The 26,750-nt window shown below is 45.2% G+C and overlaps 1 protein-coding gene across 3 annotated transcripts in view; it reads left to right on the top strand.

Annotated features, from left to right (window-relative positions):
• Positions 1 to 26,750, top strand: part of ADAMTS14 (ADAM metallopeptidase with thrombospondin type 1 motif 14) — a 174,115-nt gene that overhangs the window by 39,176 nt on the left and 108,189 nt on the right. For all 3 annotated transcript variants that reach the window (XM_033841851.2, XM_033841850.2, XM_033841854.2), the window contains exons 2-3: positions 13,244 to 13,391; positions 17,127 to 17,244. In XM_033841851.2, coding sequence (XP_033697742.2) covers positions 13,345 to 13,391; positions 17,127 to 17,244 — 165 coding nt within the window. In that variant the 5' untranslated portion in view covers positions 13,244 to 13,344. The remainder of the gene's footprint in view (positions 1 to 13,243; positions 13,392 to 17,126; positions 17,245 to 26,750) is intronic.

Genomic DNA, 26,750 nt, shown 5'->3' with positions numbered 1-26,750 from the left:
TTTTTTGAGGTTACAAAATGTTTACTCTTGACAGAAAAGCTCCATGGATACTCTACACAGAATGCATGAGAAAGACACTGATCCTGAGGACATCTACTTATATAAACTATACCTACTGCAAACACGAACTGTAATGAAAGGAAGGCGGTCCTTTAACAAATCCTGTGTTTAGATTGTACTTACTGTGCATATTTTAGAGATCCAAAATGCAGTCCCAGGCGTTGTTCCCTTCGTCCTGTGATCATTCTTTGTTCCCTTTTCTTTACAGATTTGTGAAACTTTGGGATTCTTCCTCGCCCCCTCAAATGAGTTATCCATAGTTATTCTCGAGTTATCACCTTCAGTCACATGAAATAAGTTGAAGAGTTTTTCCACTTTCTCCATGCTGTGGCAGAGTTTGTAGAAGGCTCAGTTTTTGTAATTGGGTAGATTTGTAACTGCAGGGCCCATGCCTTCAATAGCTCTGTTCAGGTTCTCCAGCTGTTTTTCTGGTATCGGTTTTGGCAAGTTACATTTTTCTAGGAAACCTTCTTGTCTGTAAAATTTCACACTTGTTGTCATGAAGTTATTTACAACAGTCTCTCTCTTTCTCTTAAAAGTTTTTTTTTCTTAATCGGTAGTGATACCCCTTTTTTAGATTATAATTTTTATTATGGTTTTTCTCTTTTTTCCAGATCATTCTTGTTAACGATTTTTATGTAGTTTTGTTACTTTTCTCAAAGAATCTGCTCTTGGCTTTATTCATCCTCTACATTGTATCATTATTTTCCATTTTGTTCATTTCATTCTTATATTTTTATTTCCTTCCTTTTTCCTGTATTCTTTGGGTTTCTTCTATTGTTCTTTTTCTAATGTCTTGAGATGAATCCTTAGTTCATTAACTTTCACTCTTCTTTTTTGAACTGATGTATAACTGATGTATAACATTATTATTAGTTTCTGGTGTACAACATAACAATTTGATGTTTGTATATATTGTGAAATTATTACTACAAAAAGTCTAGTTAACATCCATCGCCTTACTTAGTTACAAAATCTTTTCTTTTACTCGTGGTGAGAACTTCAAAGATCTCTTCTCTTAACAGCTTTCAAATATGCAATACAGTATGATTAGCTGTAGTCACCATGCTGTAGATTACATCCCCATGACTTATTTGTGGCTGGAAGTCTGTACCTTTTGGCCTCCTTCACCCATCTCACTGACCCCCAACCCCTGCCAATTTGTTCTCTGTATTTATGAGTTTGGCTTTTAATGAGAAGAGTCCATATATGAATAAGATCATAAGGTATTTGTCTTTCTCTGTCTGACTTATTTCACTTACCATAACATCCTTAAGGTCCATCCATGCTGTTGCAAATGGCAAGATTTCCTTCTTCTTTATGGCTGAATAATAATTATAAATATATATGTTTGTATATCTATCATCTATCTATAATTTTCTTAATTTTCTTTATCCATTCATCCATCAATGGACACTTAGGTTGTTTCTGCATCTTGGCTCTTGTAAATAATGCTGCAATGAACATGGGGGTGCAGATACCTATTCAAGTTAGTGTTTTTGTTTTCTTTGGACAAATACACAGAAGTGGAATTACTGGATTAGACTTTCTTCTTTTTTAATGTAAGCATTTAAGCTTCTCCATTTCTCTAACAATCTTTCTAACTGCATCTCTAAAGTTTTGGTATGAAGTATTTTCATTATTGCCTAGTTTCTTCATATTTTCTAAATTTCCTTATGATTTTGCTTTGACCTGTGAGTTATTTTTTTTTTATTTTTATTTTTTGCGGTACGCGGGCCTCTCACTGTTGTGGCCTCTCCCGTTGCGGAGCACAGGCTCCGGACGCGCAGGCTCAGCGGCCATGGCTCACGGGCCCAGCCGCTCCGCGGCATGTGGGATCTTCCCGGACCGGGACATGAACCCGCATCCCCTGCATCGGCAGGCGGACTCTCAACCACTGCGCCACCAGGGAAGCCCTTGAGTTATTTTTTTAAGTGTGCTTTTTACATTTTGAAGAAAATGGAGTTTTATTTAGTTATTTAATTTTTGGCTGTGTTGGGTCTTTGTTGCTGCACGCGGGCTTTCTAGTTGCGGTGAGCAGGGGCTACTCTTCGTTGCAGTGCGCGGGCTTCTCATTGTGATGGCTTCTCTTGTTGCAGAGCATGGGCTCCTGGCACACAGGCTTCAGTAGTTGTAGCGCACGGGCTTATTTGCTCTGCGGCATGTGGGATCATCCCAGACCAGGGCTGAACCCGTGTCCCCTGCATTGGCAGGTGGATTCTTAACCACTGCACCACCGGGGAAGTCCGAAACTGGAGTTTTAAATACTATCTTTCGGTTATTGATTTCTAACATAGTTGCATTGTAGTCAGAACATGTTACCTATATGACAGCCATTCTTTGATGGTTGTTGAAATTTTCTCTGTGGTCTACTAAATGTTAAGTTTTTGTAAACGTTCCTATGTATTTGAGAAGAATATCTGTTTGCTAATTTTTGGTTGCAGGGTTCTATGTTCAAATCTATGGTTTGTCGATATATTAATTACTGAGAGAATCATTAAAATCTCCCACTGTGAAGACATTGAACATCTGTAGATTTCTCCCTGCAGCTAGAGTTCTGTCAACTTTTGCTTTAGGTTTTGAGGCTGTTTTATGAAACAAGTGTAGTATCATTTTGCCTTCTTGGTGAATTGAACTGTTTGTGTGGTGACCCTTTTAATTTCAAGTAACGTTTTTAGCCACAGTATCAATTTTGTCTCATATTAATAGAGCTATCCCAACTTTTTTTTACTATTGCTATTTTAGACTGTGGTAGATTACACATAACATAAAATTTACTATCTTAATCATTTTTAACTGTACCGACTTTCTTTTTTTTTGCGGTACGCGGGCCTCTCACTGTTGTGGGCTCTCCCGTTGCGGAGCACAGGCTCCGGACACGCAGGCTCAGCGGCCATGGCTCACGGGCCCAGCCGCTCCACGGCATGTGGGATCTTCCCAGACCAGGGCACGAACCCACGTCCCCTGCTTCAGCAGGTGGACTCTCAACCGCTGTGCCACCAGGGAAGCCCCCGACTTTCTTTTGATTAGTACTCACTGTGGGGATCTATCTTACTTTCAAACTCCTTGTGTTCTTATGTTTTAAGTGGGTCTCTGTTAAACATAATTAGATTTTGTTTTGTCATCCAATCTGAGTAACTACATAACCGCATTAAGTCCATTTACATTTATTGTGATTATTGTTCTGTTAGAGTTTATTTCTGCCATCATGTGTTATGTTTTTTCATTGTCCTGCTTCTTCTTTGCTTCCCTTTCTTCACTCCTTTCCTGCCTTCTTTTATGATAGATTGACTAAACTTTTTAAAAAGTACATTCTTTTCCCTCTCATGGCTTAGATCTTAGAATCTTTCTGATTCTTTAGTGGTTACCCATAAAAATGCTAACATGCATTCTTCTCAAGATCTAACATTCTTTACTGTTATTCTCCTTTCCAGGGATACTTAGTATGCTGTATCTAAAATCACCCTTTCTCTTTCTGAGGGTTATTTTTTCTGGTATTTTAGTTCCAGCTTACTTTTCCTCTACTAAATTAGTCATTGGTACTATTACTTGATACAGTCAATGTTTGTTTATATTTACCTACACATTTATCAATTTCTTTTCTCATTATTCTCTGGGCTTCCTTTGGGGATAATTCTCCTTTTTCTTAAAGTGCACGCATTAGAAGGGCGTCAGTGGGTGTCTCTGGTGGCACACACTCTCAGTTTCTGTTTGCCTGAAACGTCTTTGTTGCGCCCTTGTTTTTGAATCATAATTTTAGCTGACTGACACTTTGAAGTTATTGCTGGTTGACATCTCTCAACACTTTGAAGTTACTTCACTGTTTCTGGCTTCCATTGTTGCTGTTGTTTAATTGTCATTACTTTTATAGAGAATTTGTGGTTTGGGGTTGGGGAAGCACTGTTTTTAAGATCTTTTCATTTTTAATTTTCTGAAATTGTACAACAAAGTATGTATCCAGATATGAATTGCTTTTATCTTGTTTGGGATTTGTTCTTCCTGTACCTGAGGATTCACATCTTTCATCATTCTGGAAAATGATGAAAACATCTTGGCCATTATCCCTTCATATATTCCATCTCCCTCATTCTCTCTCTCTCTCTCTCTTTTTTTTTTTTTTTTTTTCGGTATGCGGGCCTCTCACTGTTGTGGCCTCTCCCGTTGCGGAGCAAAGGCTCCGGACGCGCAGGCTCAGCGGCCATGGCTCACGGGCCCAGCCGCTTCGCGGCATGTGGGATCTTCCCAGACCGGGACACAAACCCGTGTCCCTTGCATCGGCAGGCGGACTCTCAACCACTGTGCCACCAGGGAAGCCCCCATTCTCTCTATTTTTGACTTTTGCAATTAGCAATATAATAGGCCTTCTCACTCTCTCTTCCTGGTCTGTTATACTCTTTCTTGTCTACTTTTTGTCTCTCTGTACTGTGTTCTCATTATTTTTCTCTAGTTCTTTGTTTCAGTTCACTGATTCTTGCTTTAGCTTTGTCTAATGTGCTATTTAATCCATCCATTGAGTTTTTAAATTAGGTAATACATTTACCAAGATTCAAAAATCAAAACAATATAAAAAGATATATAGTGATTAAACTCCTTCCTGCTTCTTTACCCACCTGCCCCCGCTCTAACTTACCTCCACAGGTGCCACTTTTTTCCTTTTCTTTTTTCTTATTTTTAGTTTCTTTGGTGTCTTCTCAGAATTTTTTCACACTGATACAAGCAAATACTAGTAGAAATGTTTTCTTATTTTCTCCCTTTCTCACACAAAAGGAAGCATGTCATATGTCTTGCTTTGTACTTTGATTTTGTTATTAAATAGTATAGTTTGGAGATATTTACATATCAGCACATAGTTTCCTCATTCTTTTATTTTTAAACACTTGCATAGTATTTTATTATATGGATGAACAATAACTTATTTGACCAGCCTCCTATTGATGGACACTTGAGTTGTTTACAGTCTTTTTCTCTTACAAACAATGCTGCAGTGAATAACCTTGTACATATCTTATTTTGGATATGTGCAGGTGTATCTGTGTATAAATTTCCAGAGGTTGAATTGCTGGGTCAGAACCTTATATATGTTCAATTTTGTTATAAACTACATGTATACATGCACACATGCATACACATATACACACATATATATACACATATGTTACACATATACATATAGAATATATATATACATACATATGTACATATATACATATATGTACCCTCCATAGGGCTGGCATCAGTTTTCACTCCTACAGCAATGCATGAGTGGACCTGTTTTCCTTAGCCTTATCTACGGAGTATGTGGTCAAACTTCCAGATTTTTGTCTAGTTCATTTTTACTTTCAATGATTTATTATTTACTTATAAACTCTCTGTTTCATTCTGTTCCAACTTCTGTGATTATGTTTTCTATTCCTTTAAAAAAGTTTAGAAACATTCAAACATACTCATTTAAAATTTTATGTCTAGTCATGCCAATGCCTGTAACCCTTGGTGTATCAAATCCTTTATGTTGTTATATCAGCTGACTCCCCCCTCTTAGTGGCTTGTATCCTTGAGCGTTTTGCTTGTAAGTTTAGATTGTGAGCTCATGCTTGATTGCCTTTATTTGTGGGAATCCCACAAAGCCTGGGTTGAGAAATTCCTCCAAAGTAGGTTTGCTTTGGTTTTATGAGGCACCTCCCAGTGTTACCAACCCATCTATTTGTATTAATTTTTTGGCTTGGCATATTCTAACCCATACATGTGGTGTAAATTTGAACCTCAAATGAAGGGGGAGGGGGAGGTCTGTGGTTATGATGTTTTAGGAGAGATTTTGTCCTTCCACTCAGATTTGAGAGTGAGACAAACAAATATCTTTCTTGACTCCCTTTCCCAGTAAATACTTTCTTTTTCTAGTCTCCCCTTTCATTGACATTATTAACCCTTTGAGCATTTATTTAGGTTTATGTGGGATGATCTCAGCTTCACTTCCCCTACCCCACCCCCGTCCTTAAGACATGATTGCCTTTTACTCCTCTGGTCATTATAACTTGGGCTCTGGTTTTCCTGGATAGACACATGCCCTCAGGGCATCCATGGCTGCTCTGCCTGCTTTCCTCCCTAGTTATTACTTCTTTGGTTTTGGCTCCTTGGGATTTCTCTTACTTATTTTAAATCTCATCTATGTTTTCTGATACATGTCACTATATTTAATTTGACCTTTCTAGGTGTTTTGCAGCAGGGGAGATTTTAAGGATAATTATTCTATAGTATTTGATCTCACAAATATTATTCATTCAATAAATGTTTTATTCATATTTATTCAAATATTCCTATTATTCAAATAAAATAGCACCTACTATGTGCTAGACTATTTTATTCTATTTTTTCCCAAAAGATTCAAAAGCCTCTGATAAGTATAGCAACCACCAGCGAATTCATACACCATTAAATTAATGGAAAGTTTTTCCTGTTTTAACAAAGAGATCTAAGCATGGTGGATGCTGACATTTTCATGTGAAATCAACCCAACTTGGACAGCACTGAGAGGGTATTTGTAACACCCTTGCTTTGAGGTTCACCCCACCACATTAATATCTACTGAGAAGTCTCTATTAATAAAACAGGAATCTAGAATGCTAATGTGTGTATCATAGAAATGAGTAGTAGAAGTAGAATCTCCTGCTTTTTTTTTTATCAATAGAGATAATGAGGGTTGCTGTAAGGATATATTACTGTGGGAATCTTTCAGAGTGCTGGAACTACAAAGACATCAGGCTCCTCCCTCTCTCCTGTCCTTTCTGTATTTCTCTTTCAGACTTTGCAGTCTTTCGTCTCCCCTTCTTTCTCTGCTCCGTTCTTCACTTTTCACTAGGTGCCTTCTTGGGTCACTCATGTGCTTCAATGGTCCCTTCATGGCTGTTTAAACATGGCAGCCCAGCCTTCCCAGTTGGCTCCCATGGCTCACTCTTTTGATTTTGTATAGCATGGACTTTACAGTTTACAAAGACTGTCACATACGTTATTGAATGTACCCCTAACAATGTTGTGACATAAGCAGAATGTTGTTATTCCTAATTATTTTATTTAATGAAAGACTGAGACCCAGCAAGAAGTACTTGCCCAGCATTACACAGCCAACAACTGACAGAGCAGGGACCAAACCCAGGTTTTATGGCTCAAGGCTGGGTCTTTCTCAGAAGCCCAGTTCACATACAGCTGCCTAGTAAGTCCACATCCAAGTGAAATTCCAACGTCTGGAAAAATTGGATTTCTAACTGACCAGTGAGCTCCCAATTTTCTGATATTTCTATTAAAGAACAGTAGGTCTGGGATTTCTCTGTGAGAGTGGTGGCCTCAGATTATAGAGTTTAGAAAATTGATGTGGGTTTTGTGAATGTCTTGAGGGCCATGCTTGGCCATGTCTGGGAGTTTTGTAATGGGTTACTAGTGGCCAAGGGCTTGTGAAAATTTAAACGTCTCACTGAGCTTAAAGCTGAATGGAAAAAAAAAACAAACAAAGAAGCTCTGAGTAAGAGTCTGACTAATGGCTCTTTGGAAGAAATAGAGCAGTGTAGGAGACTTTTCCATGTGCCTTTCAGCTAGAAAAGTTTTGTCTTAAAACCCTGAAGCCTTATGCATTTGACCAGCACAAAGTACTGTGCACATTCATCTATTGTAACTCACCCATGAAGTCTTTACTGACCACCTACTATATGCTAGGTGCTGATGATTACAGAGCCACACAACATAGGATTCTATCTTTAATGGGGACTACAGTCCGGAGAAGTTTTAGCACCGTGGCTGAGTTTATAGTCTTGGGAGCCAGACTGCCTGGTCAAAATCACTGCTGTATCCCAACTAACAATCAACCTTGGATAAGTATCTAATCTCTTTAAGCCTCAGTGTCCTCATATGTAAAATAAGGCCAATAATTGTACCTATCCCACTATGCCTGTAACTCCAAGTATTGCTGTGGAGATTAAAAGGTAATGTATGTACAGGGCTTAGCACAGAGTAAGAGATCTAAATAAAAGGTAGGTCATTGGCATAAAATTTTAAAGGGGGTTTGGGATATGTAGCTTAGAAATGAGGAGCTTCAGTGGTCCAGAGTAGTGGTTTTAGGTTCAGTTAACCCACTGATGTCACAGGACTCAGACGCTCTTGACGGATTGGTAGGTGGCAGACATGGCGCATTGGTAGGTGGCAGACATGGTTTTCAGGGGGCAGGATAGCAGGAGCAATGGCATGGAGGCAGGAAAGAGAGAGACCCACATCAAGGAAATAGCTTGTGTTTATGAGTAGGACTAGTATGTAGGAAAAATGGGTAGGTATTAATGATTATAATTATTATAAATATCCCATATTTAACACTATCTGCCAGGCACCTTGAGAAGTGCTTTAAAATTATGATGTAAATTAATCCTCCCAGTAGCACATGAAATCTCCCCATGAAACGTTGAAGGTTGCCAGCCAAATATCCGTTTTAGGACAAAGCCCTACACTGAGGAGAAATGGCTGGGAGTGGAATCCAAACCAAACAGGACAGTGAGGAACCAAGTAAAGAGAAGATCCAGATGAAAGTAGGGGAGTGTAACAGGAAGCAGTTCTCAAGCTCCTCCGAAGCCACATCTTAAAGCCATTTTCCAGTACAACAGAAGGGGGAGCCCTAGAGCCATGAATCTTGGCCAAGAAATCTGCCCATTCTTCCTATTCAGGAGTACAGGGAAACCTACCTCACTTAAACACGGGCAACAGAAAAGAGTTGAGGGAAGGAAGCCAGCCCCACTCAGTGTTCTAATAAGAAAAGGGACTAATGAGCATAAACAGGTCCTCAGACAATGAGGTTCTCTGGAAAGGCATGCCTACAAAACAAATGACATTTTTACTTTAATATTTCAAAATGAGCTAAAAGAATTTTTTTGAAAAATGACTGAAGGTATGAAATTAAAGCATAACACAGGATCATAAAAATTCATAAATGAGGGCCTTCCCTGGTGGCGCAGTGGTTGAGAGTCCGCCTGCTGATGCAGGGGACACGGGTTCGTGCCCCGATCCGGGAAGATCCCACATGCCGCGGAGCGGCTGGGCCCGTGAGCCATGGCCGCTGAGCCTGCGCGTCCGGAGCCTGTGCTCCGCAATGGGAGAGGCCACAACAGTGAGAGGCCCACGTACCGCAAAAAAAAAAAAAAAAAAAAAAAAAAAAAAAAAAAAAAAAAATTCATAAATGAGATAATTGGACAAAAGGAAGAATTGAAAAGAGTTCACATAGAATTTAGTAAGGAGAAACTATTTTTCTTTTCTAAAAAGAAAAACCATCTCAGAAATGAAAACTAGAGTGAATACCAGAGTGAATAAATAACACAAATAATATCATAAGGGAAATAGAAGATGAAAAGAAGGAAAAAGAAATAAAAATAAACTGGAGAATGGGGGGAGAAAAGATATGAGAGAAAATGATAGGTATGGAAGAGAAGATCCAGCCTGTATGTAAAAGAGCATCTTCTTTTAAGGACACATTGAACATTTCTCTAAATTGTTTATCTATTGGGCCATAAAATAAGTCTCAAAAGTGGAATCAACTTCAATGGATTGAAAGTTTACAGAGAATGCTCTGTTATCTAATGGATTTAGCTAGAAATCAAGAACAAGAACAAAAGAAAATCCCAAGATGTTTGGAAATCAGCCAATATCTTTCAATATGACCCTAAGACAAAGAGTAAATTAGAAAATACTTTGAACTGGATGATAATAAGAATATAAAATGCTAAAATATGTGGGATGTGACAAAAGTCAAGCTTCGAGGGAAATTTATAGTCATAAATGCATATATTAGAAAAGGAGAAAGATTTACTATCAATAATTAAAGTATCTATCTCAAGATGCAGAAAAGGGCAACAGATTAAATCCGAACAGTGTAGGAAGGAAATAATAAAGAGAAGAAATTAATGAAACAGAAAGCAGATATACCATAAAGAAAAATCAATAGCCATAGTTGTTTTTTTTAAATGACAAATAAAATTTATTAACCTTTAGCAAGACATATAGAAAAAGAGAGAGAAGGCACAAATTAAAAAGATCAGGGAAAAAAAAAAAAGATCAGGAATGAAAAAGGTGATATCAGTACAGACCCTACAAACATTAAAAAGATCATAAGATATTATGGACAATTTCATGCCAATAATTTTGACAATTTAGGTAAAATCAATATTTTCTTAAAACCATAGCTTACCGAAACTAACATGGAAAGAAATAAAAAATGAGAATAAGCCCATACCTAAAAATAAATGCTTTTCCTTTTTAAAATTAAGATTTGTGTACCATAAAAGTCACCCTTTTAAAGTGTAAAATTCAGTGGCATTAAGTACATGCATAGTGTAGTGCAACCATTACCACTATCAGTTCTAGAACATTTTCCTTACCCCCAAAAGAAGCCCATATCTAGCAACTAATCCACTTTCTCTCTCTGTGGGTTTGCCTATTCTGGAAATTTCATATACATGGAATCATATGATATATATATGTGACCTTGTGTGTCTGGATGCCTTCACTTAGCATAAAGCTTTCAAAATTTATCCATGTTGTAGCATTTATCAGTACTCTATTCTTTTCATCTCTGAATAATATTCCATTGTATAGTTATAACACATTTTGTTTACCAATTATCAGGTGATGGGTTGTTTCCACTTTCTGACTATCACGCACAACGGGGCTATGAGTATTCATACACAAGTTTTTGCGCGGACATACATTTTCATTTCTTTGAGGTATATACCTAGGAGTGGAATTGCTGGGTCACGTGGTGACTCTAGGTTTAACTTTTTGAGAAATTGCCATCTGCACGTGGGAAGTGGCATCTCGTTGTGGTTCTGATTTGCATTTCCCTAAGAACTAATGATGTTGAACATCTTTTCATGTGTTTATTGGTCATTTTGTATATCTTCTGTGGAATAATGTCTATTCAGGTACTTTGCCCATTTAAAAATTGAGTTATTTCTCTTACTGTTGAGTTGTAAATTTCTTTTATATATTCTGGATATTAGACCCTTTTCAGATATATGATTTGCAAAAATTTACCCCTGCTCTGTGGGTTGTCTTTTTCACTTTCTTTTTTTTTTTTTTGCGGTATGCGGGCCTCTCACTGTTGTGGCCTCTCCCGTTGTGGAGCACAGGCTCCAGACGCACAGGCCCAGCGGCCATGGCTCACGGGCCCAGCCGCTCTGCGGCATGTGGGATCTTCCCAGAGTGGGGCATGAACCCGTGTCCCCTGCATTGGCAGGCGGACTCTCAACCACTGCGCCACCAGGGAAGCCCTTTTTCACTTTCTTGATATTGTTCTTTGAAGCACAAAAGTTTTTAATTTTGATAAATTTCAGTTTATTTATTTTTTTCTTTTGTTGCTTATGTTTTTGGTGTCAAATCTAAGAAACAATAGCCTAACACAAGGCAGGATTGCCTAATCCATGAGGATTTATACCTAAATTTTCTTCTACGAGTTTTGTAATATTAGATTTTAGGTTTAGGTCTTTGATCCACTTTTTTTTCAGGTGATAAATTAATTTTTAAAAAATATCCTAAGAAAATCTCCAATATTAGAAAGAAAAACACAACTGCTATCAATGATAAACATTATCATGAGAAGACATTAGTATGGATATGGAAAATCTACTCCTAAAGCATACAGAGTACAGTCTGAGTGAAGTTGTAATGGTGGAATAAATAGAACTCCTGCTTGCTATTACTTTTTCCTTTCAACTTTATTGAGAAATAATTGACATATCTTGTAAGTTTAAGGTGTAGGTACCGCATGATTTGACTTACCTATGTTGTGAAATGATTACCACAGTAAGTTTAGTTCACATCCTTTGATCCATTTTAATTTTATATATGATGTGAAGTGAAGGTCCCACTTCATTATTTTTCCCTGTATGTATAGCAAGTATGTATTCCCAGACCATTTGTTGAAAAGACTAATTTTTCCCCACTGAATGGTCTTGGTACACTTGTTGAAAATCAATTGGCTATAAAAGCACGTGTTTAGGGAATTCCCTGGCAGTCCTGTGGTTAGGACTCCGGGCTTTCATTGACGAGGGTGTGGGTTCAATCCCAGATCAGGGAACTAAGATCCTGCGTGCCGCAGAGCGTGGCCAAAAAGGCATGCATTTATTTCTGGGTCCTCAGTTTTATTTCACTGATATACCTCTATCTATGCCACACATAAGAACCTTATGAAGGTCATTCTGAAGGGGCAAGACCTCCAGTTACCAGGAGTGTTTTATTTCCACCATCAAGCTTCTATTCTGTCTGCATGCACTGGCCTTGGAGTCAACTTATCCTCTCCTGTGGCTTCCATTGCCACCCCAGAGGCTGATGATACTCGGATGTCTCCCCAGCCCAGGGATCTGGGGTGGGTTCCATGGGCTGAGTTCCAGAAACCTCAAACCTTTGTTCCAAGAAACTCTTCCCTTTCCCTTCTGAACTTCTCTTCCCCATTTCAGGGGGTGATTCCCACCTGCTCCCAGTCACCAAGACAAGAACCAGTGGGATCATCTTTATTTGCTCCTCGTCCCTCCAGCCCCTTCCCTCAATCCATCAACAGCTGTGTATATTCATCCAACCTCTTGGGTTTGCGTACCCTTTCCTAGACCTGCAGCCGGTAGGGTCAGGCCTCCTCATGTCACCCATGGCCTGTTGCACAGACCCTCATGTGCTCAGATCCTCTCCTGTAGAACAGGTTCATTCCCTGTCCAACCACCTTCCGTGCCTCCCTATCAACTAAGGGATAAACATCCAACTTGGGAAGGGAGCCAAGTAGGAGCTAGGCATCTGGAGGGTATAGAATCATGCGAGCAAAGGAGCTGGCAGTGAGGGGAGGGTGCATGCTGTGGATATTGGAGGATTAAAGTTCAAATTTAAAAGTATTGTTTTGAGCATCTATTGGGGCAGACACTGTGTTAAGCACTTAATGTGCATTATCTCATTTAATCCTTACGCAAGGTCACGTAGTAGGCAGCAGAGCTGGGCTTTGAACCCAGGTGGGCTCAGTCCAGAACTCCTGCACTTAACCACCAGATGGCTTCTTTGCAATGTTGCCGGCAGCCAGTCCTGCACAGGGGGTAAAGTGCCAAGGAGGAGAGCAATCCTTGCCTGAACAATCTCTCGCCCTCTTCCCCCGCATTTTCTTGTCCTGCTTCTCATTTTGCAGATGAGGAAAGTGAGGCTGAGCGGTCCCTCAGCCAGTGGGAAGCAGAGCTGGGACTGACACAGACCATCCGACCCCAGAGCTTCCTGGGAGTGTGATCCAACATGACGAACGTGGCACTGACCGAGGAGTGGGGAGGCCTGGCTTCCAGGTTGGTGCACTTGTTTATGCATGAACTGGAGGCGATGGGAAAGTGTCCTGAGTGTCCGCCTCTCCATCCGTGCCCAGACTAGCCCTGCCTACTGTTGCGAGGCTGTTGCGAGGCCCAAGGAGCTAGAGCCGGTCAAGTGTTCTAGGGACCGGAAGCACGCTGTGCGTGAAGAAAGGCCAGTGAGCAAACCTCAGGGGTCCTTACTGCTGTCCAGCGAGGCTGAGGGAGGAGCGTGTCTGGGTGCCCGGAGAAAAGACTAGACCATGAGGGAGGAGGGTCAGGCTTGAGCTGAAGGTGAGAAAACAACTGTTAATGAGTCATCCTTAACAGAATCATCCTGTTATGAAATGAGCATCCTTCAGAGGTAGTGAGCTCCCACCCCTGGGGAGGGGCAAGCAGCTGCTGGAGGGTGTGCACTGGGGGAGACAGGAGCTGAGTCATCTCGGTTCTGAGACCAGTTCATATGGAGATTCTATCTTTCGGAGAGGCTGTGCTTCTCAATGCAAATGGAGTTCTGAGAGTAGACCCTACTATATTTGAAAGTTTATTGTCAACAAGTGGGGAAAATGCTATTTTAGGTTGACCAGCAGATTTTAAAAATTGAAGAATAGTTGATTTACAGTGTTTCAGGTGCACAGCAAGGTGATTTAGTTATACATATATATTTTTTTCAGATTCTTTTACATTATGGGTTATTACAAGATATTGAACTTAGTTCCCTGTGCTATACAGGAGGTCCTTATTGTTTATCTATTTTATATATGGCGGTGTGTATGTGTTAATCCCAAACTCCTAATTTATCTTCCCCCCTTACCCCTTTCCCCTTTGGTAACCGTAAGTTTTTATTTTCTATGTGCGTGTGAGTCCATTTCTGTTTTGTAAATAAGTTCATTTGTATCATTTTTTTTTAGATTCCACATATAAGTGATATCATATGATGTTTGTGTTTCTCTGTCTGACTTCACTTAGTACGATAATCTCTAGGTCCATCCACGTTGCTGCAAACTGCATTATTGTATTCTTTTTTATGGCTGAGTAATATTCCATTGCCTATAGGTACCACATCTTCTTTATCCATTCCTCTGTCAATGGACATTTAGGTTGCTTCCATGTCTTGGCTGTCGTAAATAGTGCTGCAATGAACATTGAGGTACACGTATCTTTTTGAATTACAGTTTCCATCTTTTCAGGATATGGACCCAGGAGTGGGGTTGCAGGATCATATGGTAACTCCATTTTTAGTTTTTTAAACAATGTCTGTACTGTTTTCCATAGTGGCTGCACCAATTTACATTCCCACCAACAGTGTAGGAGGGTTCCCTTTTCTCCACACCCCCTCCAGCATTTATTATTTGTAGACTTTTGGATGATAGCTGTTCTGATCGGTGTGTACCAGCAGATTTTTTTGTTTGTCTTCATTTGGTTTGGGGAAGAGCTAAAAGATAGAATTTATCTTTGGGTTAAAGATGGAGCTTTGGTTAAAAATAAAAACCACTTTTGGGCTTCCCTGGTGGTGCAGTGGTTGAGAGTCCGCCTGCCGATGCAGGGGACATGGGTTTGTGCCCCGGTCCGGGAAGATCCCACATGCCGCGGAGCGGCTGGGCCCATGAGCCATGGCTGCTGAGCCTGCGCGTCCAGAGCCTGTGCTCCGCAACGGGAGAGGCCACAACAGTGAGAGGCCTGCGTACCGCAAAAAAAAACAAAAAACAAAAAATCCACTTTAAAATGGGCCTTTGGAGAAGAGGAAGAGAATAGACCAGATCCTGAGGGACCTTGGGGTCAGGCCTGTGGGTCTGAGGTGGGCGGTGAGGGACAGAATTGTCTTCCCTGTGACTGGGTCCCACAAGAGTCTTCAGGGCCTGGCCTCTGGGGGTGGAGTGGGGAGTGTGATTGTCTCCTGTCCCACCCAGGGTGGGTAACATGCAACATGTCAGCAAGCGGAGGACATCTGGGGATAGCGAGTCAGGAGCCTCTGTGGAGGTGGGCCGCCAGCAGACCCCACGGGCTTCAGATCCAGGGTCCCGCTGAAAGCGTTCTTTGCTGTGGCATGAGGCCCTCTTGAGGATTATAGGAAGGTTTTTCTTGAATGTCATATTCCAGTGGCTGGTACACCTCTTTCTTCAGTTTCCACCAAGAGAGAAATACACTCACGACAGGCATTTTTGTTGTTCCTTGGAACCCCAGAGCAGCTTACTAATCTCAGAGGGACCCGGAACTTTTCCATGAGTAGACCCACCCGGAGAGGGTTATCAGGACTGAGGTGGGTGACAGCGAGGCCAGGACAGCTCTGTTTGGTTCCCAGTGCAGGATGGGTAGGATGGAAGGAAGGCCCCTAAGTGGTCTCAGGAGATTTGGGGTTAGAGCAAAGTCAAGTTCATTGCAGCCCCTTCGCTCCCTGGACAGCAAGGGGCTCTGAGCAGGACAGGCCGGGGCTGAGAGCCACCCAAAGCCCACATCACAGGATCCAGGTAATTAGCAGCAGGCTGTCCTCCTTCTCAGAGCCCAGCAGCTCTAAGAATAAACCCCATGGTTCTCCGTGCCCGGCACAGCATTGGAGGGACCAGTTATGGGTTGTATAAGGATTCGTGAATTCATTGCCCAGCCAGGGCATCTGGGGAAGACACCTTTACAGAGCACCTGGTGGAATAAAAAGCAGGGGAGATCCCATCCCCATCCTACCTCCTCCCAGTAGCCCTTGATCTGCCCCGTCAGCCACCTCCTATCCCTTTATTTCCCTGGACGAAGGGCCTCAGCAGAGCTATGTCCCTTGCATTTCAGCTTCCTGGGAACCCAGATGTCTCGGTTGCTCTTGGGGAAGGCAGCAGGCCCAGCCTTTGGGTGGGATGAGCCCTCCCCGCAAGCCCACTGCAGTTCCTGAGAGCTCCCCCAAGGCTTCTTGAGGGCTGTAGCGCAGGCACCCGGCTCCTCTCAGGCGTGGGGCGCCAGTCACCTTGCACACGAACTCCAGGGTCCCTTCACTGAGGGAACAGGTGTCTTTGACCTCCGACTTCCGTGCAGTAAGCTTGGGGTCACAAGAGCCAAGGTAGTCATCGTCCCAGCCAGAGTCCTACACCCTCAGGTCCCCCCACCCCGTGGGCAGGGCGTGTCGTCCACCTGGGGTGATCGTTGTACCACACCATGCCGGTCCTCAACTCCTGGCCGCCAAAAAAGACCTTCAGGTAGGCATCGTGGCAGTGGTCCAGTCTCCCCACAGACCTGTCACCAGGAAGTTCATGACCCCCAGGCGGGCCAGCCCCTTCTGCTGGGACCGCAGTCCTGGTTGGTGGCCGCCGAGCCATGGCACAGGCACTGGCACAGGTCACAGGGGCTCTTTCACTGTCCCTCCAAGGAGCCAGGAAGAACCTTGTGGAAGCTACATAGAAAGTGGATGTGGATGAGCCTATAGGTCTGATTTTGTTTAATGTTGCCCCCGATTATGAAAGCAATACTTACTCACGTTGAAAGTTTGGAAAGTACAGAAAAATCATTTAAATAACATAGTAAATGCTCTCTCAGCCTAATTCTCCATCAGTATCACCAACCACATCACTGACCCCCCTGTTAGTAAACGAGCACTGCTGGATCCGTCCTATCCCAGGAAGGCTCCCGTGAGGCATCCTGAGTGGCCTCTGCTCATCCCCTGTCTCCGTCTCTATGCTTCTCATTGCAAGTAGAACATTGCTTCTTCTTCCTCCTTCCCAGCATTGCATTCTCCTTGACCTTTCCCCCACCCAGCAGGCCTCACCCCTGCAAGAAGCAACACTCCACCAAGTTTGTGCTGAAGCTGTACTGGTTCTGGAACATTGACCAACTTCCTCGGGAGTGCGGGAGAGCTGGATTTGGCCCTGGCCAGGTAACACTGGGAGCTGGAGCTGTAGGTGGGCCAGTTGGTGGGGGCCAAGGGCAGGTGCTGGAGAGAGCCCCACTGCAGGCATCGTGTCAGAGGGTGCAAGTGCCGTTGGGCCACAGAAAGTGCTATGTGTCCTCCAGGAAGGATCCCAAGTGCCGTAGGATGGTCACATCCATGGGCTCCCCCGCCGGCCACAAGCAGGGCAAATGGGCCGCAGTAGGAGGGGGATGCCTGGGAGGAGCTGTGGAGACAGGAGCATCAGCTCATGTGGAGCTGAGCCCGAGAAGGAAGTATAAGAGCATGTAAGTATATAAGTATAAGGTCTCTGCAGCTTCTCACCTCCTTCCCTCCTCAGCCTCTCCACACACCGCTGACTCAGCCACACCTGCCCTCTTTCTAGCACCTCCACCTCCAGCACGGGCAGGTCTCCTTGGCAACAGTGGAGTGAGTGTGGGGTGTGAAGCAGGAGCTGAGAATGGCTTCTCTGAGGGTACTCAGGGGCTCTCTGGAAGGGAATAGGCCCCATTCTGAAGCCAGTGGCTCCTGGTCACTGTTAACTGAACTGGACTTGGGTCTGCTCGCCCGACATGAAGCAAAACCAATCTGCTGAGCCTGGGTTGTGGTGAAGGAAAGTACAGTGTTTGTTGCAGAGTGCCAAGCAAGGAGAATGGGCAGCTAATGCTCAAAAGACCCAACTACCTGATGGCTTTCAGGCAAGGGTTTCTACAGGCACATTAGGGGTGAGGGTTGCAGGGTATGTGATCAGCTTGTGGACATTCTCTGATTGGTTGGTGGTGAGATAACAGGGTGGTATTTCAGGAATCTCAATCATCAGTTTTCTCGTTCCAACCTGTCTGGGGTCTATGTTCTGGTGGTCATCACGCAGTTAACTTCTTCTACCTGGTGGGGGGGCGGGTCTTAGTTTCTGCAAAACAACTCAAGGATATGTGTTAGGATATTATCTATAGCCCTTGAGGAGGAACTAAGTGTCCTTGACTTTGTTTTACGGCTAAGCTATTATTATTTTGTTTTGTTTCACTGCTTTCCTTTGTTTTCCTCTAATTATTAACTGATTACGTTTGCTCTTTGGAACTCGGGGAATTCCTAGGAGGCTAAAACTTTTCAAAATATAAACAAGAAGGGGGGGGGGGCATGGGAGGTCTGACCCAGGAAGGTGCGCTCAGGGCCTGCTCGATTTCATGACCAACCATCGCAGTTTGCCTAACAGGGACTTTGAATGCTACAACTGGAAAAGTCCTGGGCAAACCAGGATGAGTTGCTCACCCTTGTCACGCACCCAGCCAATGCTTAATCTGATCTGTGAGAAATAGGACAGAGGACCTCTAGATGCTGTAGACCCACCCGGCTCTGGCCCCACTGTGGTCCCTACATCTTTGGGACCTTGGGTGTTCTGTTGAATGGGTTCCAGTGCTGGCTCTGTGACCATGGGCCAGAGCCTCTGTTTTCACATCTATAAACAGGAGTATTGATACCCACTTGTCCAGCGAAGCACACAGGATCGTTGTGGATATGAAAGGACCTAGTGGGGACCTCTGACAGGCGGCTGCTGGCATTGTGGTCATCTTTACCCCTGTTCTCATTCTAGTGTAGGGAGCTTAGAAAACTGAGCCCAGCCTGTGGTCACCATGTCCTTACCCTGCTGCAGCTCTATGTACTTGCTCTGCTTCCAGGCCTTTCTGATGGAAGCACGTTTCTGGGCCATTTAATCATTGCCTCTCTCACCTGCACAGCTTAGTATAGTTTAAAAGGGCTTTCACATCCATGCACAGTCTTATTTGGTAATTTCTCAATTTCTCATTTACAGAGCACAGAATATACCAAAGCCCCCAGACCTGTGTGTCTGAGTATTTTGTCATCCTCATTTAGAGCAAGAATACTAAATGCAGTCAGAATAACAGCTGACATTTGTCGAGTTCTTACGATGTGCCAGGCACTCTGCTAAGTACTTTGTATACAGTAACAGTCTGATAAACCAGCTCTGTGATTTTCCCACTATACAGATGGGGAAACTGAGACTTGGTGGGGCTGTTGTTTAAGAAACATTCTGTAAATCACAGAGCTGGTAAGTGGCGAGCCAGCATTGCTTATTTTCCTTAAGCCCTTTGGGATCCTGCAAACCAGGAGCAGTGCATGGAATCCCCCTGCCACAGTATCTACTGCCCGAGTTGGGGGTATCAGGCTGCTGAGGTTGGAGAGACGCTGGAAAGAAGGAGGTAGAGTTGGTCGATAGGGCACCCCCTGTTGGTGTGGGTGCACAGGGCAGGATGTTGGGGAACTGGGTTGGAATATTAGAGCTTGTGTTCTCCTGCAGTGTGACTTTGGCCAATTCACCTACACTTTCTGCCTTCAGTTTTCCCACCAGAGAAATTATTGGCATACTAGTTGTCATCATTCACAGCATTGCTACTTTGTGATAGCTTAGCCTTTCCCATGGGTTATCGGGTTAATCTTTGCAAGATTCCTCATGAGTGGGTACCATTTTCTTTTCATTTTATGGAGAAGGAAAGTGAGACACTTGAGTGGTGAAGTGACTTGGACCAGGTCACTCAGGTGGTTGGTTAGGCTTGGACGTGGACTTGAACCTGGTGTACTGGGCTTGAACCTGGGCTAGTCTGGTTCCAGAGCCCAGAGCTTTAACCTCTGGGCTGAATTTGTAGAGCCCTCAGGTTCCTACCATCTGGATGAGATCTGGGTTCCACTGGGACTTTCTGTCTTGTTAGGGTCGGGGAAGTAACATGGATCAAGCAGGAAGAAATCCCAAGGGTAGGGTCCTCTGTGGGCAGTCACATCTGAGTCAGAGGCTGCACCCCGGGGGGACCTCCTTATCAGTTTGATGTGGTCCTGGAAGTCCCCACCCTGTCCCCAGCCTCCTTCCCTCTCCTGGACTCCAGTTACCTGGCTCTACCACCAGCCCTCCCCTGTGTTGTCTTGGATTCTGCTTCTAGATGCTCTAGTCCAAGGCAGAGCTCAGCCAAGGGCAGAAAAGGATGTGGCTCAGAGCTCGCCCTTGTGTTTATGGAGGCGGGTAGCCTCTCCTGCTTAGCTTACAGGCTTGCATTGCCCCCACAGTAGCTTTTGGGAGATGTCTATGGCTTTCTGTACAGAACTATCTCTTTGAGGATTTTTGCATAACAAATGGCCCTGCAAGGTGAAGATCTTATCTCTCCCCAGGGCAGAGGGCAGATTTTTTTTGCTGTGCCCCCAGGGCAATGATTGGGCAGGCTTGCTAGTAGCCCCTTATAAGATTGGAATTTCCTAAACTCAGGGCTCCTCAGCTGTGACCCAAACCCACCGAGGGCATGGCATCCACCCAGGCCCGCCTCCAACTTGGTGGAGCTTGGGGGCAAGGGAATGTGAAGCTCATGCAGCTAAGAATGCTGTGAGCCAAAAGGTCCTTGATCTCTGGCCCGGGAGTTTCGTGTCTTCTGTCAGGGAACTGGGGATTGGCGTACAAGGGGGGTGACATCTCAGGGTCTTCGCAGCTTCACAGGTTTGGTGACAAGGATGGGTGCTGATGGAGACGTATCTTTCTGGAAGAGGAGAGGATAAGAGCCCGACAGAGGCAGCTGTGTGGGGGGGGGATATACCCCACAGACGTGGTAGCAAAGGCTCTCACCCAAGGGGTTTTTGGGGCATAAATGTTCCCCACTGTCCTTCCTGGTAATGAGGCTGTGGGGCTCGAGGGAGGAGGGAAGTGCGCTGCCCGCCTGTCACTTCGGCTGCTGTTTGCACTGCTGCAGCCAGGAGGAGGAGGAAGGACCAGGCGTCCCCGAGGCTGACAGACAGCGCTGGGTGGATCCAATCTGAGCCCAGGCTGTTGCAGTGCTGCTTGAAACCCAGAGCGCAGGATGGACCGCAGCTGTGGACATTTCTTCCGGTGACGGCTAAATCCACCTGCTTTCTGGGCCATTTGCCCCTTGACAGCGGTGCACCTTCCAAAAGCCGCTCCCTCGGGACTGAGGGAGGGCCCCCCCCCCACCCCCGTAAGGCAGTTAGGTCACCGGGTGTGGCTGCCTCCAGAGAGGGCTCATCTCTCAGCTGCTCTCCGGGCCATGGGGCTGCAGGGGTATGTGGACCTACTTTGATCACTCAGTGGAGGTCGCTTGCTTCCGAGTAGGAGGAAGCTTCCCCTGGGCCAGCTGGAGCGGACTCAGGGAAGCACGCGGCTCAGGAGCCCTGGTTCTGCAGCTCGTACTGTGCAGTCTTAGCCTATTTCACATGTGGGTCTTCACTGTGTACCTCAGTTCTCCCTGCACTTTGCTCTCTCCATGACCTCGTGTTCTGCAGCTCTCTACCGCTCTGCCCGAGGCTCAGCTCCACTGACCCTAAGTAACCATTCGGTGACTGAATCAGGGGCCCTGGGAGGGATTTCTGCCCTGCTTCCCACCCACACAAGCCTCCCAGTTTCCAAGGCTGACTTGGCTAATTGATCTGGAGGCCTGTGGAGCGTGAATGTGCACGGCTGGCTGCAGGGCTCAGCTGGCCTCAGCTGCTCGGAGTTATAAAAAGAACAGAAGTGCTGGTGGCGGTTGGGTGACTAATGGTGACCACTGGGGGTGTTGCCATCAGCTGTTGGGTGAGATGGTGTGTATCCAGCCTCACTGAGTTCCCAAGGCCTGAGTATCCCTGGAGCCTGATAGCCTTTCTCACCTTCCAGCTGGGCCTGCGGGGACTGTTTCTATCAAGAGCTTGATCAGTGCACAGAACTCAGTCAGGCACAGAACTTGATCAGTACCCTGCAGTCTCCTGAGAGCTGGCTGTGGATCCAGCCCAGCTCCAGGCACCGTGGGGAGCCACGTGCTATGAGGAACCATTAGGAAGCTAACAATCTGGTGACAAATGCTGTGCTTGCAGACCCTCCAGGAGCTTGGAGAGCGTGGATTTTGGAGTCTATGAGCCGACTCCAAGTCCCAACTCTGCTGCTTACTTGGGCTGGTTACTAACTTCTCTGGACCTCAGTTTGTCTCATCTGTAAATGGGGACAATCCCTAACCCACGGGGGTTAAATGAATCAAGATGGTAAAATCAATTTTAACTTGACATTGGGTCCTAAGGGAAGGAGACGTTATCCTTGGCTGGGTCACACTTAGGACATCCAACCCTCCCTGCCCCCGCCCCTGGCCGAAGGCTGAGCTGGCCTAGACCAGCCCTAACAGCAGTCTGTGGTACCTGCACTTCGCTCCACAGATGTACCATTATCACTATTATTTAGTAACAGGAGATAGGAGAGGTTCTCTCCTTGGTGACTTTTTTTTTTTTTTGCGGTACGCGGGCCTCTCACTGTTGTGGCCTCTCCTGTTGCGGAGCACAGGCTCTGGACGCGCAGGCCCAGCGGCCGTGGCTCACGGGCCCAGCCGCTCCGCGGCATGTGGGATCTTCCCGGACCGGGGCACGAACCCGTGTCCCCTGCATCGGCAGGCGGACTCCCAACCACCGCGCCACCAGGGAAGCCCCCTTGGTGACTTTTTACTTAAGCCCGGGTTGGTAAACTATGGTGGTGATGGTCATCTTGGGCACGCTGTAGGAGCTGGCGGGCTTTTCTTTGCGATTAGCTCCCTGCCAATGGGAGCCTGACCTGCAGCTCCCCACACTGGTGCCAGCGTAGACATTTTCTATCCTAATCTAATCCCTAATCCACACGCCCTTCATGGCAATGAGTTCAAACTCTTAGAGGAATCATTGAGCCCCCTGGAGAGAGTGGCTCACCCAGTATGGAGGGCTGAGGGGAGGGTACCTTGATGCTGGTCCATGAAACACACATCCATTGAGCACCTACTGGGTGCCAAGCTCTGGTGAGACAAAACCTGAGCCAAGAATGGCCCCTGTCCTTAAGAAGTTGATAAGAAATGCTTCAACAGGAAATATGTGTCTTTCTCCAGACCACAACAGGAATCTCCTAACACTGCAGCAGACTTAAGAAACCACAAATGATTAATTGATGCATTCATTCGTTGATTCATCCAACATTTACAAAGCATTTACTGTGTTCCAGACTATATGCTAGGCAGTAAGTAAAGGTGGAATGAGATCTTTAGTTCACAGTTATTAAACAGATGGATGATTTCAGCACAGGAAGTCCTACGGACTTGTCCAAGGTATAGACGTGGAGCAGAAGAGGGTGTGATTGGATGATTTGCTGGCTGGGAGAGTGGGAGTAGTTCTATGTCTCGGAGCGTTTCATGGAGGAGGTGACCACTGACAAAGGATTCGAAGGAAGGGTATTGGCCTGCTGGATGGAGGCGTGGGGCAGAGGCACCCGGGCTGAGGGGTGCAAAGCCCTGGGGGCTGAGTCATGGATGGTCGGGGCTTAGAGGCACCACAGAGATGATCTCATCTACCCACTCCTGGTGCAGAGGGCAGCAGGGACTGCCCAGAACTACCCAGTCAGTCAGCAGCAGAGTTCTGACCAGAGCCTGGCCTCCTCACTTCCCAACCAAGTTTTTTTTCTTGCTGAGCAAACGCTAGACATGACACGAAACATCATCTTCCCACTTGAATCACAAGCAGGTATGCATTCAGGTCATCTGAATTTAGCTCAAAGTTTGTAAATGGAGAGCAGAGCTGGAGGGGCTGACTGGGGTCAGAGCTGGGGTCTCTGCAGTGCTTTCCATCGTGCCCAGTACATAGTTGATGCTCAATAAACGTCTGCAGCCTTCTCCATGGCTGGATGGCGGGTGACAGCCTCTCCCTCTTTGGGAGGTTGCACACATGACAGTTTTTGACTCACGATGACTTGAAGCTGGGGCTTATGAAAGCTCTGTGCGCTGGAAGGCAAGAATTTCACAGGCAAAGCGTGAGCACCTGGGTTGCCCTCAGTTTGAAAAGGGGCAGGTCATCCTGGAAATGAGTGAACGTAGATTCACCTCCAACCACTCTGCCCTTTGAGTGGTGCAGAGGGCAGGGTCTTCTAAGTCACTCAGGGCTTTCAGTTTTAGGGGCTAAGAAGGAAGCAGAAGTGCCAATAATATTATGCCTTCTCTGTGCTGGTTCTTAAAGAGCTTTCAGACATGGCTGGTGCGGTTAGTGTCTGTTCTTGATGGGAGGCAGATATTTGTAGTCTCATTATCCAGATTTAGAAAACTAAGGCTCAGAGAGGGGCACAGCCCAGGGCAACCTATTGGAGCAAAGTTGGCCTTGAGTAAAGAGAAGTCACCACCACCTGAATTGCATTTCAGAGACTCAATTTCACCACCAGACTGCTACTCCACCGTGTTGACAATATATAGAAACAAAGTAGTATTCTCTGTCCTTCTGAAGTATATCAAATATATATATAAGGCAGATATCTTTTTCTGGAAGATGTATTATTTGTTTATTTATTGGCTGCGTTGTGTCTTAGTTGTGGTACGTGGGATCTTCATTGAGGCATGCGGGATCTTTCATTGCTGCATGTGGGTTTTTCTCTTCTCTAGTTGTGGCACGCGGGTTCCAGAGTGCGTGGGCTCTGTAGTTTGCGGCATGCGGGCTCTGTAGTTTGCGGCACGCGGGCTCTCTAGTTGAGGTGCGGGAGCTCAGTGGTTGTGGCACGCGGGCTCAGTTGCCCCATGGCATGTGAGATCTTAGTTCCCTGACCAGGGATCGAACCCGTGTCCCCTGCATTGGAAGGCGGATTCTTTACCACTGGGCAACCAGGGGAGTCCCAAAGGTATATATCTTTATATTATAGTTTATATCGATACATAATTATATAACACATTATATAGTTACTAAAGTATGTATTGTATTATATATTAAATATGTTATATATTTATATACCATTATATATTATATATTATACATTTATTTATATACATTATATATAATATTTATAATATACATTTTATAGTATGTATTATATAAATTATATATTTAAATATAAACTATAACACAAAGATCTACCTCTTAATATATGTATATCTGCTGTATTTCAGAAAGACAGACAATCCCGTGATAAGCACCCCCTCCCACTATATCTTAACATTTTCACCCCTTCAGGCTCTAAATCCTCAAGTACCCAGTACCACAGCGTGAGTGAGGAATTTGAGAGCAGTTTTTACATCTCACTAGCTTTCCAAATCCTAACACTGCTCCTGCCCACTCATAGAAGCTTCTGGTGGCTGCTGGAGCCCTCTGGATGGGCCAGAGCCCTGGACATGGCCTTTCAGGCACCTCAGGGTCGGATCCCTGCCCACTTCTCTCCACCAGCCACAGGGCATGTCCTCCAGGAAGCATCTTCCATCGGTTCACCTATAGCTTTGGAGTCCCTGCTCTGTGCCCTCAAGCACCTGTGCCTACACCCCTCCCAGCAGGTCACCCCCCCAACAGAGCCCCCTTGTCTGTGACCCTCACTATGTTGCAGGAAATAGAGTGAGGCTCAAGAGGATGGTCACGTCCCAGGTCTCAGACAAGTCCCTGGGACAGCCACCAAGCGTGGGTCCTTGGCTTTGCTCAGGAAAGAATTCAAGAACGAGCCGTAGTAAAGTGAAGGAAGGTTTATTTAGGGAGATACACACTCCATGGACAGAGTGTGGGCCATCTCAGAAGGCGAGAGTGGCACCAGGGTATGGGGTTGTCAGTGTTTATAGGGGTGGGTAATTTCATAGGCTAATGAGTGGGGGGAGTATTCCAGCTATTTTGGGGAAGGGGTGGAGATTTCCAGAAATTGGGCCACCACCCACTTTTTGACCTTTATGGCCGGCCCTGGGACTGTCACGGCGCCTGTGGGTGTGTCATTTAGCTTGCTGATGTGTTACAGTGAGCGTATACTGAGGCTCAAGATCTAGTGGAAGTCGAATCATCTGCCATCTTGGACCTATTTGGTTCTTTTTTTTTTTTTTAAATAAATTTATTTATTTATTTTTGGCTGCGTTCGGTCTTCATTGCTGCACACGGGCTTTCTTTCGTTGCGTCGAGCAGGAGTCACTCTTCATTGCAGTGCGTGGGCTTCTCATTGCGGTGGCTTCTCTTGTTGCAGGGCATGGGCTCTAGGCACACGGGCTTCAGTAGTTGCAGCACACAGGCTGCAACTGTGTTGTGGCTTGGGGGCTCTAGAACGCAGGCTCAGTAGTTGTGGCGCGTGGGCTTAGTTGCTCCGTGGCATGTGGGATCTTCGCAGACCAGGGATCAAACCTGTCCCCTGCACTGGCAGGTGGATTCTTAACCACTGTGCCACCAGGGGAACCCGACCTACTTGGTTGTAATCAGTTTATGTCGTGTCCTCGGGCTATGTCATTCTTTCGTTCTTTTAAAGGTTGTGCCCTGCCCCCTTCCCTCCTGTTTCAACTAGACGGTGAGTGCAGAACACACAGACTGGTCTGCCACGGTCACCTCTGACTCCCGGTGTCCAGCACAGAGCTGCGACGGGGGCATGCCAGGAGTTTGTTAGATGTTGGCCACGAGTTGGAAGCCAGAGCAGGGAGAATCTGTGTCCTGGGAGTGAGGAGGCCACCCTGACCATTAGAGCCGCAGAGGGAGACAGGACCAGCTGTGGCATTTTGCTGAATTGGCTC

This window comes from Tursiops truncatus, chromosome 16 (genome assembly GCF_011762595.2).
Source record: "Tursiops truncatus isolate mTurTru1 chromosome 16, mTurTru1.mat.Y, whole genome shotgun sequence".
NCBI classification, from domain to species: Eukaryota; Metazoa; Chordata; class Mammalia; order Artiodactyla; family Delphinidae; genus Tursiops; species Tursiops truncatus.
This window is presented reverse-complemented; position numbering and strand designations above follow the sequence as displayed.